At 43.2% G+C, this 13,987-nt stretch overlaps 1 protein-coding gene across 1 annotated transcript in view; it reads right to left on the minus strand.

The window, feature by feature from the left end:
- The window catches only part of bcan (brevican), a 28,834-nt gene extending 15,179 nt beyond the window's left edge, over positions 1 to 13,655 (minus strand). The window contains exons 1-7 of the mRNA XM_039806164.1: positions 13,639 to 13,655; positions 8,355 to 8,437; positions 5,374 to 5,781; positions 4,889 to 5,063; positions 3,582 to 3,709; positions 1,753 to 2,046; positions 293 to 1,171 (exon numbers count right to left, since the gene is read on the minus strand). Of these exons, the coding sequence (XP_039662098.1) occupies positions 293 to 1,171; positions 1,753 to 2,046; positions 3,582 to 3,709; positions 4,889 to 5,063; positions 5,374 to 5,781; positions 8,355 to 8,437; positions 13,639 to 13,655 (1,984 nt within the window). The remainder of the gene's footprint in view (positions 1 to 292; positions 1,172 to 1,752; positions 2,047 to 3,581; positions 3,710 to 4,888; positions 5,064 to 5,373; positions 5,782 to 8,354; positions 8,438 to 13,638) is intronic.
- Positions 13,656 to 13,987: the final 332 nt, after the last annotated feature.

The following is a 13,987-nucleotide window of genomic DNA, read 5'->3' on the forward strand; positions in this document are numbered from 1 at the left end:
CCCAGTTATCCTTATCTCCCATCTGGCGGTCTGGCGTTAGCTCCTGTAGTTTTTTAAATGCACAAGTGAATCCGAGCTCTGGTATAATCCTAGACGTAATGAGAGTAATCAAATTTCTACAGGGTTGGTTATGCCGTGACATTACGTATTAACTTGTACTGCAACTTTTCAATATTCTATCAAGATCTCCATGCTATACCCTCACAGGGTCACTAACAATTGAGGAACCTCTAAAATACCATAGACTCATTTTGTGACAATGTATATCTTTGATATTCCCTGTAATACTCACCTAAACCAGACCTAGGGGCCAGTTCAGAGGGGGCAGAGGTGTCCATGCCAACCAAACTTTGAGTCACTGGCGTTTGTGTTGCCTCATCTAGAAGAGGGTTTACACTCTCCTCTCCAGACTCCTCTTCTGCCTGATGGTTCTCAGGCGTACTGTGATCAAAAGACGGCAGCAGCGGGGCGGTCGAGTAAACACCCGTTTCCTCGGTGTGGGGTGAAAACGTCGCCGCTGATATCTCCTCGGCAGAACCAGCGCTGGCCTCTTCTGGCTGCCCAGAGACCTCGTAGGATGTGCTCGAGTAGACGTGCTGGGCTTCAGAAGTGAGATCCAGGTGAGCATCTGTAGTGTGGTCCTCTTGTAGAACAGGAAGGTCGCCCTCCTGAGGAACTTCCGGAGAGCTGCTGAGGAGCTCGCTTGCATCAGCTCCAGATGTTGTATTAACAGCTGTCTCTCCGAGGCTTTCAGTCACAGAAATATGATGCTCTGAGGGCTCTGCGCTCGCTGGAATTGAATCATTTGCGGGTGAAGTGGAGTCTTCATCGACTGTTACCCCACCATCTGCCTTTGGAGAAGTTGTTGGAAACGTGTGAGACTCGTCATGATCTGCGTCTGGGTTGTCGCCGTCTTGGACAGACTCACGAATGTCTACCGTGAATGGTTGCTTGTCATAACTCAATGTGACGGCCTGAGCCTCCATGTGGCTCTGCTGTACAGGATTGGCCGTGCGGGGACGTTGGACCTCTTCGCCCTCCTTTGCCGTCGCCTCGCCCCGCCCAAACTCCTCCTCCGCAGGATTAGTTAAGAAAACAATGTCCTGGCCAATGTTCTCTGGTTTAGTGGCGAGGAAATCCTGAGGAGATTCTGTGTAAGCGCCGTTATTGCCTGGAATAAAGAGCACAATTACAAAATGTTATTCATATTGTCCAGAATTTAATTAGACCAATTCTTAATCCTAATGCCACTTATAAGGGAAAAACTTGGCTGCGAGTGTAGAGAAGAAAGCTCATTTGCAGGAAAGAAAGAAGAAAAGCCATTTGTGATCTTCATCATAGAGTTAACAAGCGGGCACCTTTAACAGACTTGAAGCCTGAGATGAAGGATTTTTGGGTGACGTGAGCCCGTGATTCTCGCTTAATCTTGTGATATTGCGAGAATCCAGCTGCTGTGCAAAGTAACAACTGTCAAGTATTACGCAAGACAAAAGATTTGGAAAAAGTACAAAAATAAAGAAGAAAATTGTGCGTGCCAGAACTATGTTTGTTCTTCTTTTCCCTAAGATTTATCTTGGGGGTTGACCCCTTGGAGGGGTATGTGAAAAAAGCATTAGAGTTCTGTGTTTAAAGTCAATTAAACTCAAATACATTTTTCACAAGTGGAACTAATCCTTTCGTAGAGGGGCCCTGATCATTAGGATGCCGAAAGTAAACCAGGACACTTCATCAAATGCAAGATCGTTCTCCTACTTTTGAGGCAGTAGACATCGTGTCGAGTGTGAACCTCGGGGAAGCCCGTCTGGTTGCTGTAGCGATAGACAGTTCGGACCCCGGGTTCGCCGCCTCCACAGCGCTCTCTGGGGGTGACGATGGGGTAGCGCACGCTCCCGTCTGCCAGCCAGCCCGGACTGCAGAGGTTCAGTCCGTCGCTCCAGGCTGCGTACAGCTGAGCCGTGGTGACCAGCTCGGCGCCGTGGCTCAGACAGTAGGCCTTGGCCTCCGAGAAGTTGAAGCGCTGGAGGGCGGAGCCATGGAACACCTCACCTTTACACAAGGAGACAGGTGTCAAGTTCTGATCAGGATCTTTTGCCTCTTAGTTTGCTGAGGTTATTGTGCTGATCAGGTTAGCAATCCAAATCAAGACTCAAGCATGGGTTTAGCACTTTAAAGGTAGGCCTGTAACAATTATTACATAATTGTCTAATCGCAATATTTTTTGAGTAATTGTCGTTTCTTTGTTTAACTGCAATCAAGGGCTTAACTTTGAGTTTAACATTGGGGGGGGGTTTGAGATCTCCACTTTTGAGCAAAATTTAAATTTTAAGCGTCAAACACTTAATTTTCTGCATTCTGGTAAATATTTCTGCAACAATTTGTGCCTTTTCTGAATCAATTCATGGTGCCAATGTCTCTTTATGTAAAGTAAATTAAAATAGTATTTTGTTTTTTTTGGGGCGGTGCACTGGCCAGTTTTGATTATGGGAGGGGGGGGTAAATTACACCTATGACCGCAATTAATTGCTAATATTAGCTAAGGTCATAAGGGGTATGGATGTTCATGGTAATTGTCAATTTTATGTTCATTTAAGAAAAGAAATATAATGTTTTATGATAATAAAGAGGCGTGGTTTACTTCATAGGCTGTGTACTTGTGTTAGTACGTTATCAGGGTCACATGACAGTGATATCCTAACCAACAGTTGTCGCCTGGAACTTTTATTTGTTTGAAAAAGTAATAAATAAATACATATTTTTAAATGTGACTGAAAGAGACAATTGTATTAATTGTCATTATTTCTGAGACAATGAATTCTACAGCAACTTGGAATTTGGAATTGTTACAGCTCTATTTAAAGGTACCATATTTTGGGTTTCTACTAGAACATGTTTCCTGGAGCTAAAAAAATGTATTGATTAGGTGTCAACCATTAAATTAATCGCCAACTATTTTGATAATCAGCTAATCAGTTTGAGTCCTTTTTTGGTTCTCTTCTGATTCCAGCTTTGTTAAATGTGAATATTGTTCAAGTTTCTTCTCTTCTCTCTGACGTTAAACTGAATATCTTTGAGTATAGATCAAACAAAAACAACTGATTAATTGAGAAAATAATCGACAGATTCATCTTTATTTAAATCATGTTGCATGTACCAATTGTACCAACAACAAAAAAAAATCCTTTTCTATACTGCAGTACTGAGTCTCATAAGGTTTGGGTGCAGCCCCCTACGACGAATGAATGTAACTAAGACTTTTCTCAGATCTAATGACTGTAGTCGGTCCCCAGTGGACTTCTTTAGCCACTTTGAGTGTTATTTATATCTTCTTTAGCTTTTCCAATGTTTTATACAGATATGGTAATAATAATAATAATAATAATAATAATAATAATAATAATAATAATAATAATAATAATAATAATAACAATAATAATAACAATGGTCCCAAATTATGCAAAATTGCATTTTGTTATTGAAAAATGTAACATTTTCTTGAGGGAGGACCCCTAAACCCTTTCGCCAAATATGTGCAACTAAGTCTTCCACAAACCTCAGGAAAACACTGCTTTTGTTTGTCTTACCATCGATATTCTCCACGTAGCAGTAGACATCATACAGCTCATCAGGCTCTAACAGGCCATAGTTTCTCACTCCCGGCAATCCATCCATGTCCCCAAAACAGCCCTCTCTTGGCATCTGGATGGGATATCTGTGGAGGGAAATGTCGCACTGAAACACCAAGTACCTCTGCTTTTCGTGATGGCAGCACTCTAAACATCACGCTTCTCTGAGTGAGTGTGCTCTGATGTCCAGAGCGTATTACATGTTAGCAGGCTGAGCAGGCTTATTATAGTAAACTTAGAGGACAAATCTGGCGCAAAATGAACCTAGGTGTTAATAACACATTCTCTGGGATATAAGCGTTCTCTGGGATTTGTTTTCATGCTAATCGAATGTTACCAGTTTTAGCGCAAACCGCTAATTAGCTTATAACGCTAGTCGTCGGGGCAGAGGGTAAAGTAAAAAGAAATCTCTATTTCTGCACCACTAACAAGGCTCAAAATAGCACCACACTTCCACGGTAGCACAATGAGGGTCCCTACATGTAAACTGAAGCATTGAGAACTGTGTAATTGTACAGACAGTTTATTAAAAACATAGTTTAGACTGTACCGTTCACGTATACAGGCAGGCGCCATCTTGGGAAAGCAGTCATGACCAGTCGAACAACGAACGCCGTGCAACCAGTAACCAGTAACATAGCTCAAGCACAGCGTTCGTGGTTCGACTGGTACTGTATTTCTAAACTATCTATTTGGACGTTGTTTACTTCATTAATGTGTTTACTGTGTTATTGGACTGAGGATGGGAGTAGGATTCGGTATTCGGTTTTGGATTCGGCAGAATCTTAACCAGTGGATTCGGTATTCGGCCGAACCCCAAAAATCTGTATTCAGTGCATCACTACTGCAAACTGACAAACCTGCACACTGGGTGCTCCCCGAGCCACAAGGACAGCAATGTGTCAGTGTGGCAATGTAGTGTTGTTGTTTTTGTCGGGCTGAATGAAGGGTTTGGGCTGTTGCCAAATGTACACTGAACATCTGAGTGCCCACAAATCTGGATCTAGATAACACAAAATGCTGAATTTTTTCCATCCAAGAGGCCACTCGATCCAGTAAATGACGTGTCAAGTTTGACATCGGGCGCCACTGGCGGTTCTACATTGAATTACACCCAGGGCAAGACCCCCTTCGAGCTCAGGTATGACTTGATCAACTTAAGTTTTGAAAAGCTCCTCTCTGTTGGCGCCACAGTGACTGGCAGAGTAAGTGCAATCTTGAGAGCAAAAGTTGGGGTAGATGCCCCGCTACTGTCGGGCGCTCACCTCACTGAGCGGTCTGAGAGCCAGCCGGCGTCACACTGCTCGTATCCGCTGTGGTAGGCAGCCTGGAGCTGCTCCGGAGTGGCAATCTGAGCCCCGATCTCCTTGCAGGCCTCTCGGGCTCGCTCAAAGGTGAAGGCGTAGCGGCTGGATGCATCACGATAATGAAAAACCACCCCTGTAAAAAAAAAAAACAGCTTTATGGATTCTGTCGTGTTTTATGTGATCATTCTGCAAAGGAGCATTAGAGGCAGGGTAATCTATACCCTTCCTTTTTTGAGTTTTTTCCTACACTTTTTCAGTGTTTTTGTCGCTTTTCTCAATGCATGCTGACAAGTCCCGGGACCTCCCTAGATGTTTGGAGATCTCAACCCCCAATGTTGAACTGAAAGTTACGCCCTTGGGTAGAGGCATTGTGAATCATGGCCGAAAAAAGGAAATATGTCGTGCTGCTTGTTTTTATTTAATTCAAACCATATCTACCTCACCTTTGACTTTGACCTGAGCCACGTCGTCGGCGTCCTCCAGGCCCTGCTGCACCTCGCAGCGGTAGAAGCCGGTGTCGTTCTGCCTCAGGCTATCCAGCCGCAGCGTGAGGTCGGCGGGGGACGAGGCGTAATGGAGCAGCGAGGCTCGGTCCTTGTAAGCCTCGCTGACTCGCACCCTGTCGCCGCGCGCCACCAGGATCTCCGCCTCCCGGCCGTGAGTCAGCACGCTCCATTTGACCCGCGGGAGGGACAGCACGGCGTGGCGGCCGTTGGTGGAGGGGGAAGGCGGCGGGTGCGCCAGAGACACCAGGCAGGGTAACGTCAAAGAGCCGCCCAGCACAGCGGCCACAGGCGGGGCGGCAGGGATGGTCACCTGGAGGAGCTTCGAGTCATCTGAGGAGAAGCAAGCTTTAAAGTAATACAGTAGGTGACATTTTGAGAAATATACTTTTTCTTGTCCAGGTAAGAGCAGCAGCCAGGAGACAGCATAGCATCAAGACAACTGTCCTTAGACCAGGGGTGTCAAACTCAACTTCACTAAGGGCCAGACTGCGAAATGAGAATCACATCAAGGGCCAGACATGTTGAGTTTACTGACATGCTTTTATTTAAGAGGGAAAAGTCAAATATTTGTGACTGTATTATTGCATGTTCTCACTTACAGTGTGAGCCTCATAAAGCCCCAAAAAAGCCGGCCAAAAAGCTCCTTAACCATCATAGAAAAAAGCAACAAAGCCATTGAAAAAAGTGCCAAAAAAGAGGAAAAAAGCAACAAAAACACTGGAAAAAGCAAAAAAGATGTTTAGAATAGCTGGAAAAAGCGTCAAAACTGTCGGAAAAAAGCGTCCAGTGGCAAAAAACGTTAAAGAAAGCGTCAGAAACGTCGAAAAAGCTCATAAAGCATTGAAGAAAAGCACCAAAAGAACATCGGAAAAGGCGTCAAAAACGTCGAAAAACAACAACAAAAGTTCTGGAAAAAAGGGATAAAAACTTCAGGAAAAAAAACGACAAAAAATATATGGATCAAAGTTTATTGTGAACCTCTATTGATATGCTTGCTGGATCAAATTCTGCGAGGGGCCTGATTTGGCCCTCGGGCCTTGAGTGTGCCTTAGACCCTTGATTTGGACAAGGAAATCTCCCCCCCAAAAAATGGTCTCTCTCCATGGGACCTTATCTCATAAAAAATTAGAATGGGGAGAGCCAGTGAATAACAGACTATGAGAGACATTCATTCATTACACATATGGTGTTTGTCAATTTAAACAATTTACTTTTGCAAGTGAAGAAAGTCTCAGTTCGTCGTTTGGTCTATAACCATGGATGTATAAAATAAATAAACCTGGGCGCCTGGTTAGCTCAGTTGGTAGAGCGGGCGCCCATATATGGAGGTTTACTCCTTGACTCAGCGGTCGCCGATTCAACTCCAACCTAAATAAACCTGGATACAGGGTTCGAGGCAGCGCTATGAGAGTTGCTCAGTTGCGTATAAAGCCAGAAAAGTTCAACTTCCTCCTATAAAATTACCAGGATGATAATAATGTGCGGTCCATAGAGCAGCGGCGTTGCCGGCCAAGCCGCTAACTTGAATGGGGATGAAATGATTTAATCGTACGTCTCTTCTAGACTTTCCAAAGGTTATCGGACCGAATGGATCAAATTCTGATAGAGAAACGAGTCATTTCGCTGAGGTTGTGACGCTCGGAAATATGTATCCACTGATTCAGCCATGTAAGTCTATGGGGGGAAAGTACTTTTGGGTCAGAGGGCATCACGTGACGGAGACAGAAGTTATGTCAAATTGGTTTCAAAGCTTGCCGCACTTCCAGGGGGCCCGTGTGAAACCGCTTAATGAACTACATATTTCATCTCGCACAGTATACAGTATTTGTATGTCACCTAACTCGCTGTTCGGCTTGCTCGCTAGCTAGCTACCTTTGCTCTGTTCCAACACATGTAATGTTACTTGATGTGTCACTGAGGTATGTGTTTCCTCATCTAGAAGATCCAGCGTCTTCTTATCACCCGAAAAAAGCGAAACAACGAGCAAGACCCGTCGCTGGTGTTAATAACGTTACATCCCGGTACGAAACACAGAGACATCGTAGCTTCAGAGAGACGTCCCTTAGAGACCTTTTGGCGTGAATAGTCTTTCTAATTACGTATTATCACAGTCTTATATTTCAGCACTTTTAAGACAAACTGAGGCTTTCTTCACTTAGAGTAACACCCTAAGTGTATTTCATAGCTCAATTCAAACCGGATCAAACTATTATCTGTCTCCCACCGTCTTCTGAAAACGATCTCTCTGTCACGCTCACAGGAAACCATTTCTACCCTCATCTCCCTGAAATATAAAGTTCCTGTTACAGTTTTGCAGCACAACCCTGTATGCAGTTATCAGAGACGCAGCCGTGACATTTAATACCAGGGTTGGACTACGGGCCAAAAACGGATTGGACAGAGGTGACTGATTACTCACAGTGTAGCTGTAGGTGCATTTTGCTGCCTCACAGCACAAAATGACATTTTATATATCTCCAGGAAGTTTGTAGGGTTCTTATCAGAGACCTCTGCCAGCAGGATATCTTGGCCACGTTGTTGCACATCTTGCCGGTCGCCAACAGACGTCGAGGATTTAAAGTTCTCGCACATTTACTTCGGAAAACGCTGCGTTTCCCCAAACCCTTTTGCTCTGCATGCCACACGTTTTCACAAGCAAACAAGCCAATACGCTCAATACAGCACAACTAAAGGCAAAGACCTTCAGCTGTATCAGTCTGATTTCCTGCTGTGACATGCGGGCGCCCTTGAAAACGGCCTCAAGAGAGCGCGTGTCAGCCAAAACAATGAACGACAGGAAATGATTAAACAGCACCCGGCTGCCCTTAAAAGTCAGAGGTCACGTACAATTTAATGGAGCGGTGGATGTCAGTGGTGAAAGACAGAGGGTGGGGTGGGGGCTGGGGGGTGGGGGGTACCTGACTCCTGGTGGTGGGTAGAGGACGACGGCCGGACGAGGAGACAGATGGCGCACAGCAGCACAGGCAGGGACACTTCCAGTCTGTGGGTGAAAGAGAAGAAGGGAGGGAGGGGGGGACAGTGTTTGAACGTCAATATCACAAAAACCTCTGGACTGCAGAGTAGTGTTGGTGCCTACAATAGCTGACATTTTATTTAGGTCAAATGACTAAAAAAGAGTAAAAAATAATCTACGAAGGCCTCATACGGTGGTAAAACAATACATGGTGTCGAAATCTGTGCACACAGATTAATTAACTTAAAGGTCCCATGACATGGTGCTCTTTGGATGCTTTTATATAGACCTTAGTGGTCCACTAATACTGTATCTGAAGTCTCTTTTATATAGACCTTAGTGGTCCCCTAATACTGTATCTAAAGTCTCTTTTATATAGGCCTTAGTGGTCCCCTAATACTGTATCTGAAGTCTCTTTTATATAGACCTTAGTGGTCCCCTAAAACTATATCTGAAGTCTCTTTTATATAGACCTTAGTGGTCCCCTAATACTGTATCTGAAGTCTCTTTCCCGAAATTCAGCCTTGGTGCAGAATTACAGCCACTAGAGCCAGTCCCACAATGAGCTTTCCTTAGGATGTGCTATTTCTGTGTCTTTAGCTATTGAGGAGGAGAGAGGGGGGGGCAAGGTGGAGGGTGGGGGTGTGGCCGTGACCAACTGCCATTTGAAAGCCATGATGTCTCTCTCTCTCTCATGGGTGGGCCAAATTCTCTGGGCGGGCAAAGCAGAGAAAGAGGAGGTAACTTTTCCCCTTGTGACCTCATAAGGAGCAAAATTCCAGATCGGCCCATCGGTGCTTTCATTTTCTCAAAGGCGGAGCAGGATACCCAGGGCTCGGTTTACACCTATCACCATTTCTAGCCACTGGGGGACCATAGGCAGGTTGGGGGAACGCATATTAATGTTAAAAAAAACTCATAAAGTGAAACTGTCATGCCATGGGACCTTTAAACAGTTTTTCTCCCATCCCGGAATGCTGTGTGGACCAGCCAGACCACAGCACTGTGGAGGAAGGTCTGGCAAAGCGAGACCAGTATGGTAGCAAACGCTCGGTGGAGCTGCGGTTGTCCAAGTCCCGCAATCACAAGTCAATCCCAGCTGTCAATTTTACCCCGTTTTTATAGGATCGCATAACTAATAGTGTGGTTGTATGAGCTACTTCTCCACAGTCAGTGTGTCAGCTACAGTAGATGGTGGGCGACACGTCCCCAGTTTGGAGAAGCAGGCAGGAGTACCGACACGGAAGCTAAGCTATTTCCTGCTGTGGACGGGGGCAGCAGCTAAACGCATTTTAGACACCTCAAAACAGTTTAATTTGTTAAAGTGGATGCTTTATTTCGAATATTTTCAGCGCTTTACCTTGCTGTCAGACGGCCCTTTACGATGGGGAACTGAAGCCGCTATCTCTGCTCTCTTCAAAGCCACCAGACTCCTTTGACAAAAACAGCAATTTTACTTTGCAGAACACGGGAGTTGCTGCTCTACCGCTGCCTCCATCGGTTAGTTCGTTTGTGTCATTGTGCGACTTTGGTGATTTCAAACTAACCCTTTAAAACTCCAAATACTGTATATCCATATTTAGACCAGTTTAGTACCAAAGAAGAGAATTCAAGACAAAAACCCACACTGACTTAATATTTTGAGCCATTCATCAAACTCTGAGCAGAAAGGAGGCCGACTGTCATCAAAATGATAAACTGTGAATGTAGTAAACGCAGTGAGCCGATATCAGCAGAATCCCTGTAGCAAAACGGATCGGATGATGAAGTTCTCCATCATGTTGACCGCTGTGAATACCAATTAATCATCCTTTCATAGTGATTTACAGACAGGAGGGATTGCTTTAGATCGGGGTTATTTATTTCCATTGTTGTAGACAACTCTTGGGTCTGTTTGTCTCCAGGATGAAAGCTTCTATCTGGCTTTATTAGTTGTTGAAATAACTATTGTATAATCACATTTATGTCTTACTTTTTGTAGTCTGACTCATGTTGTTTGTCTGTAACTCACTGTTGTTGCTGACTATCTTTACACATATAATATCTCCTTTTTTTTAAAAAAAGGTTAAGTAAATGAATAAAACCATTGTGACAGAGATTTGTCTGTTGCTTCAAATAACCCAATGGTTTTGCAGGTTGAAATGAATGCAGATCAACCAATAATTCAAATCAATAATCAAAATAATAACACCAGTTCATCCACAGCTTGCAGTTGTACATGCTGAGACTTTGAAAGTAGCATTGAGCTCGGGAAACGTTTCGTGGCCTCTGGTTGGTGCCTTTGGCAACCACCTGTTCAATATTTGTGTTATATATACACACACACTACCGGTCAAAAGTTTGGGGTCACTTAGAAATTTCCATTCCACTCCATTAAAGACAGAATACGAGCTGAGATCAGTTGCATTGTTTTTTTTAAGCAGGGCAGCAGTTTTCAGATTACATTATGTGCTTTTTTGCGAAAGGGTTCTCCAATGTTTTCTCAGTTTGCCTTTTAAAATGATATCAGATTAGTAAACAGAATGGGCCTTTGGAACATTGGATGGATGGTTGCTGATAATTGGCAATGTAGATATTGCATTAAAGATCACCCACTTCTTTCTACAATAGTCAAGAAACCCTTTTGCAATTATGTAAGCACATAATGTAATCTGAAAACTGCTGCCCTGGTTAAAAAAACAATGCAACTGATCTCAGCTGGTATTCTATCTGTAATGGAGTGGAATGGACATTTCTAAGTGACCCCAAACTTTTGACCAGTAGAGTGTGTATATATATATATATACAAATAAAAACTTACAAAACTGGAAAATCTTATTTCAAAAGAAGTCAATATTATATTTGGTTGTCTCCGTAAAGTTTAAACAGTTTGTTTTGTCGCTCAACATTTCTGTTGTGCGAACGCTTTCCACACGCAAGTTTGCCATGAAACAATACAGGCAGCGGTGCTAATATGGTACCGGTGCCCGGTATCGAACGGAATAGCAACGCAGATTTCGGTGCCTCATTACGGTGCTACTTAAATGTCTGCGCTGCTCTCAGATGCTCTGAAACAGACGTTAAAGGCAACAGAAACATCGCTGCATGCCACGCTAGTAAACTAATAACACGTTACACTTGGCAGCAAGTAACGTTAGCCTACCGTTAGCTACAGTAGTAACTGGATTAAACACGGTTAAAATGCTGACAGCTAAACGGTGTAAAAGTTTGACTGTATTTCTGTAGAGGATTCCAAAAGCGGGACGTACAACCGTCTGCCGCTAAAGCTATGAGCTAAAAGACACAAACTAGCACTATGGCTACTGCTGTTGTCTGAAAAACAACACAGACAGACGGGACTAAAGGTTGCGTTTACTTGAAACTGGTAAACCTTGTGTTGCATTCAAAGTTATTGTAAAATATCCTTTTCTCATCTGTTTTTGTCGTTTAACAGCAATTTACTGGTGAAAGAAGTTATTATTGTTAAAAGTTATTGTTATTACATTTTTAATAATCATTTAAATCCCCCCCCCCCTTTTTTTGTGCTGACCTGAAAATGGATCTGATCTGTGACTAAAACCGTGATCCAAACCATGAGTTTTGTGATCCGTTGCACCCCTATTTGAGAGGCATGGGAAATGATATTGCAAGCCATTCTCTCATTGTTTCATTATTAAAATGTGTGGTATAGTTACATAAGAAATTAACTGATCCAAATACAGGCAGTTTAAAACATGGCAACCGTACTGTCAATTTTGGCAACCAAAAGCTGATGCCACTTTAAAAAGATAGTGTTGAGCCCTGATTGAGTATCTAACTATTTGATACATAAAAACATGATTGTGTGTGTTCATTTGTGTGTGTGTGTGTGTGTGTGTGTGTGTGTGTGTGTGTGTGTGTGTGTGTGTGTGTGTGTGTGTGTGTGTGTGTGTGTGTGTGTGTGTGTGTGTGTGTGTGTGTGTGTGAGTGAAGCAGACAGACAGACAGACTGTCTGTGTGTCCTTGCAGCTTTCTGTGAGTCAGACTTCAGGAGCTGCCGAGCGTGAGTTGAATTCTGATTCCCACAAAAACTCCCCGGAGGGTCGGACTGAAGCCCAACCTCCGACTTAACTAGATTTACTATTATTAACACTCCTTTTTTTTCCTCCACTTTATGCACTGTCACTTTTTTTCCGTCCTCTTGTTTTCTTTGTTGTATTGTAATCCTCTTTTCTCTGTATATGTTAACACCTTTTTTTCTGCTTGGGGATAACTCACTCAAGTGCTCATATTATGCTTTATGACTTTTTCCCTTTCCTTAATTGTATCTTTCTGTGCATGTAATACTCCACCCCAAACTGAGTTACCATCTCCCACAGAAAACACTGTTCACCAACTGGTCCAAACAGCTCTATCATAGTCCAGCCTTTACTTCTGTGACAAACACGCGTCACTTTGCGTCACTTTGCGTCACTTTGCGTCACTTTGTAACACACGTTATAATGCTCGCCTAGCTGCTAGTGTGGCGCGCCCTCAGACCAAGCTAGTTAGAGCGGAGGCCTGAAGAGTTAGTTGTATCGTCATGTCCAGGAGACAGTGCAGAATTACAACGTTACGTATGAAAGACTCATGTGTTAACATTCAAATAACTTACCACTCTGAAACGTCTTTACTCCAGTCTAGGTTGCGAACAGTCTGTGGTTGCGATGCTGGTTCGGGTTATTCTGCCTGTGTTTCGGGATCAGACTCGCGGGTTTGTATCGGATCACATTAAACATGCTTGTCAGGCCCCGCCCTACTCTGCTTCTGACTGGCTAGCAGTCCTTACCGAGGTACTGCGCATGTGTGACTCCTAACAAAGATGGAACAGAAGTGAGATGCCTCGCTCGATAGCTAAAACAGAGAGCTCAACACACAGGGTGAAAAGAGGAAATGCAGCAATGCACAGTAGGCCTGCACGATTCGGGGAAAAATATGAATCACGATTTTTTAGCTTAAAATTTATATCACGATTCTCTGTCACGATTTTTTTCTCACAAAGTGTAATGTTTATTGCACACATGAACCATGACAAAACTAAACAAATTGACAGTACCAAACAGATTTTTTTTTGGCACCTATAGCACATTGCGCATCCCCACAAGCCTGTAAACACATAGGCTTCAATGAACAAAGAAAATAGAGTATATACTGGCCATTTAAGTACAGTAGGCTACCAAAAATAGTGACATATAACACTATACTAAATATGGCCCTGATACTGGCTCTACCTGACTTCCTTGAACATGTCTTTACATAATTAAAACATGTCAATCAACATGCTGCAGCTACAGCTTCAGTCTCTAGAGAAATGGAGTTTGTCAATTGCCAATTTAAGTACAGTATCAAAAACAGAATGATTTCTTAGCACACTCTTTAACTGCTTGGCTTTCATGTCTTGAGCTGTCCTATCAAAATAAAAAAAATTATCTTACAATTATTTATTTTTTTAAATAAATAAAAATCGAAGTCATTTCAAAATTAAATTGCAAACAGAGGTGAATCGAGATCGCGATTTTATAACGATTTATCGTGCAAGCCTAATGTACAGTACGACAAAAATATGGTGTTTTTGAAAAT

This window comes from Perca fluviatilis, chromosome 7 (assembly GCF_010015445.1).
Source record: "Perca fluviatilis chromosome 7, GENO_Pfluv_1.0, whole genome shotgun sequence".
Taxonomy (NCBI): domain Eukaryota; kingdom Metazoa; phylum Chordata; class Actinopteri; order Perciformes; family Percidae; genus Perca; species Perca fluviatilis.